This window comes from Strigops habroptila, chromosome 8 (assembly GCF_004027225.2).
Source record: "Strigops habroptila isolate Jane chromosome 8, bStrHab1.2.pri, whole genome shotgun sequence".
Classification (NCBI taxonomy): domain Eukaryota; kingdom Metazoa; phylum Chordata; class Aves; order Psittaciformes; family Psittacidae; genus Strigops; species Strigops habroptila.
In genome coordinates, this window is record NC_044284.2 from 62,257,812 (window position 1) to 62,265,631 (window position 7,820).

A 7,820-nucleotide genomic window follows, 5' to 3' on the forward strand; every position below is an offset into this window, starting at 1 on the left:
TCCTCTTACCCAGCATTTTCCTCCTGGATTGACCAGGCAACACAACTTGGCACTGAAGTTCCTGGTCAGAGCTGACGTTATGGGTCACACTGAGTTAACTTGCAATTTCTGATGATTCTGCAGTGCCTCAGTTGAGTGCTGACAGTGCAGCATATTTGGCAAGGCAGTGATCTCAGATCTGTGTTGACTGCTCAGGCTTGGCCCCAGGAAAGCCCAGCTGTAGCTCCAGTGTCCCCAGTCAACATCTTGTGTGCTGCTGAGCTCCTTCATTAAGTGGTCCTATGCCCATTATATTTGGCCTTAATGCTTGCAGTAACTGTTAGAGGCAGCACACTTGCAGAATACGGTGCAGAATCATCAGTAAACCTTTCTCTTGAGTAAAGTGTTGGTCAATCCACGTAGTAGCTGCCTGTATTAAGTATTACACTGGGATTCCAAAGCAATTGCTTGCGTGGCTCGCGTACGTGGTCAGGCTGGCTCAATGAGTAGTCATTAAAAGCTACACTGAAGTAATTTGTATTTTATATTCAATTACCCAATGCCATTAGAGTCTCCCTGACTAAAAGATGAGATTCAGCACTATTTCCTGGAGTAAGGCACTTGGAAAGCTTGGTGTTTGGTGCAGGCTGTGGCCCTGAGCTTCAAAGTACTTATCCCTTGGGTTTGTCCCAAGTGTAGCACTGGGGATGCTGCACATGTGGCGATTCACTTAAACATCACTGATGTTAAAGTGAATCATTTGGCCAATGTGAACTCTTCTCAAAAAACTAAAGGTTTTTTTAATCCTTGAAAATAAAATTTTGAAATATATCCAAAACCACATGCAGCACTCTGAATACGGTGTCACTGCAGCATGCTAAACCCATGCAGATACATTCAGTTTATTACGATATTCTGCTGAGTTTTACTGTATTGTGCAGTGCAGCTTCTGAGAGGGTCAACTCATCACATCAGTGGTGAGATTAATGGTCTAGGCCAGGTTGGACACAGGGGCTTGGAGCAACCTGCTCTAGTGGAAGGTGTCCCTGCCCGTGGCAGGGGGTTGGAAGTGGATGAGCTTTAAGCTCCCTTCCAACACAAACCAGTGTGGGGTTCTATGGATATATGTGAAGAAGATGCTGTTGTTTGAATAGGCTGGAATGTTGGCATTGACTTACCTTGCCATGTCTTTTCAACCTAGTTTTGTGTGAGGATAGAGAAGAATCCTGGCCTTGGTTTTAGTATCAGCGGTGGAATAAGCGGACAAGGAAATCCATTCAAACCTTCCGATAAGGTAAGTTACACATTTCTCTCTAAACGGTCCTTACTTTAGAGTCTCATGTAGTGGAGACAGACATAACACGAGTGGAATTTTTATGCACTTCTGCTGTGATAATTGAAAGAGTTTTCTCCATAGTTGACTTTTTCTTTTGTTAGGGGAGTATTTGCTTTTTCCCTTGTTATTGAAGATGAGAGAATCAAAGCAGAAATCATGTGGGTGTCTATAAATATAAAACAACTGAAGATTATCAGATACACAGGGCTTTAGGATTAGGAAATGGACTCTCAGACCTGTGAATTTATCTGTTCTGAGAGGTAAAACTGACTGGAGTTTGTGGGAAAACAAGTGTGAGGGTACCTCTCTGTTGAACATAGAGTTCATATTCTTTGGCAATACTGGATTCAGTGTGAAGAGGCTGTCACAACTTCCATAAACACTGAGACTATTTGGCAAGTGATGACATTAAAACTGTATTTTCATCTCCTCAAATATTTGAGATCTGCCTGCAAATTGAAAAAATCATTACAAGAGCAAGTGAACTGGAAATGTAGAATATCCTTGGAAACACCAGTCTGACACAACCTTAACACCTTTCAATTTTGTCATTGATAAATCCCTAGTTTGAAATTCAAGAATAGTTGCATTTAACGTACATAACTATTGGCTATTTTAACAGTTCTCCCTTAAAACACTCATTTTTGTGTCCTTCTTTGAGGCTGCAAACTAGAATTAACACTTTATAACATCACTGTCTCTTTACTGTACGATGTTTGAGTCAAGCTGTGCTTCCGCTGTCCATCACTTGCCTGAAATTACTGAAGCAGACTCCGTGTCCCGCTGTGAATGTGTCTGCACCAGTAACACGCTCAGTGGAGCAGCACCTGTGGATGGGCTTCATTTCACCCATAACAGAAATGCAAAGCTGGGCACTAAGGAAGGGATGGGTGGTTATGTTGAAGAAATTAATAATTAAAAGGGTTTTTATGTGTTGTTACTGTGAAACATTGCAGCAGGGTGAGCACCGCAGAGAGGGACACTGAGGAGGGTGCACAAGTGCAGGACTGCCTGAGCTGGTGGGGAGATGCTTCAAATGTGTTCAACATTGAGGAACTCAAACTTTGAGTTGGGGTTTTATTAACTTATTTTACTGAAATGCTGCAAACTAATCTAGAAATATCCTTTATCACATCATAATTTTACCCCATTCAAAGTCATTCATGGCTCCGACCTTGGACTGACAGTCCTGCAGAGCATTGTACTGAATATCTCAAGGGCTGAATATCAGACTGCATTTTAGAAAATGTTTTAAACTTTCTGAAGTAAATTAAGCAAATATTACTGTATGGATTGTGGTACCATATCATTCTAATAATTAATGCTTGCTCCATTTTAATTATCCTCCTGATAACCCTGTTACTCTTGCCCTGTTCATACTGGATATTATTTTGTGATGTGGAATCTTAGTTTTAAATGATAGAACCACAGACTGGTTTGTGTTGAAAGGGAGCTTAAAGCTCATCCAGTTCCAACCCCCTGCCACGGGCAGAGACACCTTCCACTAGAGCAGGTTGCTCCAAGCCCCTGTGTCCAACCTGGCCTTGAACACTGCCAGGGATGGGGCAGCCACAGCTTCTCTGGGCACCCTGTGCCAGCGCCTCAGCACCCTCACAGGGAAGAGCTTCTGCCTCAGAGCTCATCTCAATCTCCCCTCTGGCAGGTTAAAGCCATTCCCCTTGGCCTGTCCCTACAGGCCCATGTCCAAAGCCCCTCTCAGGCAATAACTCACTGACGGTCACAAAGAGCTGCTACAAATCCATCCTAGTGTTTGATTACAAACAGATGTAACAAAGGGTTTCGTGTTTAGAACACTGACAGAGTATATAAAGCCCCAGACAGCAGTTAGGGAGACACCTGTATTTTGGGAAGTAGTTCTTGGTGATAGCATCCTAACCTCTGTTACTTCTGACTTATAGGGTATCTTTGTTACTAGGGTTCAGCCTGACGGACCAGCATCCAGCCTGCTCCAGCCTGGCGACAAGATCCTCCAGGTAGGGGTGGATTTAAATCAAGCTTTGTCACTGAACTCAGTCTTTGCATCTTACAAGTACAGCTTTCAGGACAAGTTAACTGCTGGTTTTGTTATCATGGAACTTTAATGCTGATTTATAACAGAGTGTTACTCATGGTGCTTTTGAAAGCTGCTCTCAGAAGGAAGGAATAAAGCTGTTTGAAAGCAAACTGAGGGTGTGAAGAAGAGGCGCAGCACTGATCCGGGTGACACAATTTAGAAGAAGGTGCAGGGAGAGAGGAGCTTCATGGGCAGTGTTACAAGCAGGAGTCCATGACAGACCAGGACGTGTCTCCAGTTTTCACCTTTGCACTGGTGTAGGGAGCTCTACAGTCACATTTTGACTATATTGTCAGTTGACTGTATTGGCAATATATTGACTATTTTTGACAGAATAGTAACTGGCAATATTTTTGCCTCTCTTCTGCTGCCTCAGCATTTGTGAATGCACTTGCAGGAAAAGGACCCACTGCTGGATCGTGGAAGCAGCTGTGGGATTTACAGAGAAATCTCCACTTTCTGTTCTATTTTTTGTTTCTGTAACAAATGTTTCCTGTATCCCAGTGAACTTTTTAAATAGAAAGACAGGCTATTCCTGCACATGCCTTTCAAAAACTCCTCATTCACAGAAATTAATGGCTGGCTGTATAGAAAACATCTTCAGTAGCCTCTCTCCCTCCTCCTGCCCCACTCCTTCCTTTTCTCCCTCTTACCCAGCACGGGCACTGCAGGAGTGACCAGCTCTGAGCTCTGCAATAGGCAACTCACATTTAATTGCTAGGATGCTCAAAAACAGTGAGATAGAGAAAATAACAAAGCTAAATGAAGTACAAAATTAGCTAGAGATGGTGCTATGTTGAAAGCTGAGCTTAGACACAGAAGCAAAAATATGCTAAAAGAGGTTAAAAAGCAACAGCCAAATAAGGTGAGAGGGTGACTTCTGATGGACACAGGCCATCAGGACCTGGGATTTCTCATGTCTCTCAGCATGTGTTCCTAAACCAGGAGCATTTACATATGCTTATTTAAGGTCTGCTGCGTGTTTTGGGGGGAGCAGATCTCACTCTCCTGATTTATTCATCCCTTACACTGATGAAGTTTGACTTTGCACTCTCAGTCCCTCTCATCAGCTCACGGCTCCTCATCCATCACCGTCACTCCAGATTCTCTGGCAAGAGCATTTTCCTTTTATTTGCAATTACTTCCGCCCGTGCATGATACCTATTACCAGGTATTGATTTATATTGTGGCAAGTAAAAGGGCCATTAATCTCATGGAGGAATTAACAAACAAAAACCATAACCATGACGAAGATATTTTACTTCTTGAATCCAAGCAATGCCTTTAGTTGTGAACATATCCCACTCCTTGCGCAGTAAGAGCTTGAAATCATCAATACTCAGTGGCGCCTCTTCACCCCAATTTTCCACCATTGCCATCACCTCTGTTTGTTTTTATCTCATGAGACCATCCCCTGACAGAGACCAGGCCTCTGTGTTGCCAGTCCCGGAGGAGGAGGAGGACTCAGTTTCTGCTGGGACTCAGAGAACAGTCTTCCCATGTTTTCTCATCCTCAGCCCCCCATCCTCACACAGTCTGCCCTGTGATCTGCTTCTCCTACCATCTAGATCTTCATCCTATGGACTCTCCCCCTCAATACATCTGTCTGATCCTTTCCCACCACATTCCTCGCCGGTGCCTTTGTCTGTCTCCGTGGCTGGTATCCCCAATGTCACAGTCACTGGAGCACCTCCATGTCTGTGCCCCTTTTATGCTCCCACACAGTGAATTCTATTTACTCAAGGTGTAGGTAATACATGGACAGGTATTATCAGCCCAGGGTGCAGGGAGGAATTCTTCAATCATTCACATGAAGGACTCTGCATCGCAGGATGTTTTCAGGAGGAGCAGTGATGTTTCTGTCGTGCAGTTACGTGTCTCTCCACACAGTTTCGGTAGAAGAGGGAAGGAGGATTTAAAAAGTAAGAGGTTTGATGTTCCCTGGGTGGACTTACCGGTGAGAAACTGTTATCCTTAAGCACAGTTTTGCCCAAAGCCTGTTTCTGAGAGACAAGCATGTGTGTGTCTTGTGCAGGGAGCATGTTCTGGTCAGTGCAAGTCCAGAAACTCATGGCCCCATGGGGATCCAGGGGGAGCAAAATTGTTGTGTCTTCGCCTCCTGTGACATAAGCTTTTCAGTTATTTATTTGATAAATAAGAATGATTTTTCTGCTATAGAATTAGCAGCAGTTTCAGTAGATGATTTTCAAGGAGGAACAGAGTTGTCTGTGTCTGTCAGGGAGGAGAGAGCAGCTCTGTCAGCCACGTTGTACAGATCTGCCACCATATGTTAAAGGCTGCCCTTCAGTTCTCAGAAATCTTGTTATGGTGGCTCCATGTTCAGCTAAAACCTGTTCTTCCTGTGTAATAATTAGAACTAAATAACCACGGAATCCCAGGCTGGTTTGTGTTGGGAGGGACCTTAAAGCCCACCCAGCTCCAACCCCTGCCATGGGCAGGGACACCTTCCACTAGAGCAGGTTGCTCCAAGCCCCTGTGTCCAACCTGGCCTTGAACACTGCCAGGGATGGGATAACTCCATGTGCAACAATAGATGGGGATTTCATAGTGTATTTTGTGGGGAAGGTGAGACTCCAGCAGGAATGATAGATTCTGATTATCATTTCTGTATCTGTTAAATCACAAATCCCTCTGGCTGTGGCCTGCTGTGGTGTCAGTGGATGTGTGCCTCCTACAGCCCACTTCCTCCAGAAGCTTTTCTTGTGGAAATGAGCTTTCTCCGTTAGCTAGAGCTGAGCTTGCACAAGGTTTTCCCACACCGCTCACTGTGCAGCTTGACAAGGAGAAGGGACGAGGGCAGAGCTGCCTGCCCTCAGGCTGCCTGCAGCTGCTTTGATTTCTATTTCTGAGTGAGCGGTGCAGATCCCAGTGCGCTGTGTGGTGAACACTCTGAAACTTCAGTGTCCTTCTGCATGACACCAGAGCCCGAGCCGACCTCCAACTGAATGCCAATGACTGCCTAGTTTAGGCACATAAGTGAACGCCTGAAACTCTTCCTGCCTGAAGTCTGTATTCCGATTTCTTGGAGCAAATATACTTTAACCTTCAAAGCAGTGAGAGGCCACGGGGCATCCTTTCTGCAGCCCTTGGGCCAAGGGGAGGATCTTGGCTCCACGGGGGCTCTGCCAGCTACTTTCTGCTGCTTGTCCCACATGCTGCTTGTGCCAACAGTGGGCTGAGGGGCTTGGGAAGTGTCTTCCAGGGTAGTAGGGTGTAGTACAGTTATGTGGTGGCCAAGATACCCATGTGTAGTGATCTGGATGTGCGAAACAAGTGTCTGGTAGTTCTTCTATGAGGCTGTAGGGTCTGTAATAGTTGAAGGTTTCTGCTGGTGTCTTTGGGGAGGGAATCAGCACAGAAGCAGAACAGTTCAGTCAGTGCATTCTCCCCTCGGTATATGCAGCGTGTCTGAGCTGGAACCTGCCTTTGCACTCAGCAATACATTCTGGCAGCATTAACCTCCTTTGGGCTTTGCAGTGTTTGAACCTCTCACATCCAAGGTCATTGCTCCTTCAGAAAATATGTGGAATGTCGAAGAGTCACCAAGTAATTTAAGTTGGGAATGACCCCTGAGGCTCAACACCGGGGGTGCAGCATCTGTCCAAGGCAGGATGAGAGATGTGTTCTCTCAGGGGCAACCCCTGTGTGCAGGAAACCATCATACGATTATTATTTATTTTATGATATGATTACTATCTATTGTAACCTTGGTTTTAATTTCCATATATAGAATCACAGAATAGTTAGGGTTGGAAAGGACCTTAAGATCATCCAGTTCCAACCCCCTGCCACAGGCAGGGACACCTTCCACTAGAGCAGGTTGCTCCAAGCCCCTGTGTCCAACCTGGCCTTGAACACTGCCAGGGATGGGGCAGCCACAGCTTCTCTGGGCACCCTGTGCCAGCGCCTCAGCACCCTCACAGGGAAGAGCTTCTTGCTTATATCAAACCTGAACTTATCCCCTTGCTCCCCCCAAATGACGACGCTAAGTAGAACCTCCTTTGACTTCTCCTCTCCTTATCTTTGTCTTGCAGGCAAACGGACACAGTTTTGTACATATGGAACACGAGAAGGCTGTGTTACTCCTGAAGAGTTTCCAGAACACAGTAGACCTAGTTATTCAACGTGAGCTTACTGTCTAACTATTTTTTTATAAATAGTAAATATGTCTAGCCAGATCTAATGTTCAAACAGATTTATACATAGGAAACAAATTTTTTTGCCAATTGCTGGACCAATGGCAAACAGTAGTGCCAAATGTATAATACTCTATGTTAGTACCAATCATCTTGAAAAAATATATTAACTATATAAATATATTGTTCATGTGGCTACGTATTAGTTTTACTTGTCAGCCTCTGGCTGTGCATTGGTGCGTTTTTTTAATCCAGTTACTTCTTAAAGTCAATT

General features: G+C 44.8%; 1 protein-coding gene across 7 annotated transcripts in view; it reads left to right on the top strand.

The window, feature by feature from the left end:
- Nucleotides 1-7,734, top strand: part of LRRC7 (leucine rich repeat containing 7) — a 161,307-nt gene extending 153,573 nt beyond the window's left edge. For 3 of the 7 annotated variants that reach the window (XM_030494089.1, XM_030494082.1, XM_030494083.1), the window contains 3 exons: nucleotides 1,181-1,273; nucleotides 3,235-3,309; nucleotides 7,445-7,734. In XM_030494089.1, coding sequence (XP_030349949.1) covers nucleotides 1,181-1,273; nucleotides 3,235-3,309; nucleotides 7,445-7,552 — 276 coding nt within the window. In that variant the 3' untranslated portion in view covers nucleotides 7,553-7,734. Of the gene's footprint in view, nucleotides 1-1,180; nucleotides 1,274-3,234; nucleotides 3,310-7,444 lie in introns of those variants that run through there. The other 4 variants (XM_030494085.1, XM_030494086.1, XM_030494088.1 and 1 more) reach the window with 2 other exon arrangements.
- Nucleotides 7,735-7,820: the final 86 nt, after the last annotated feature.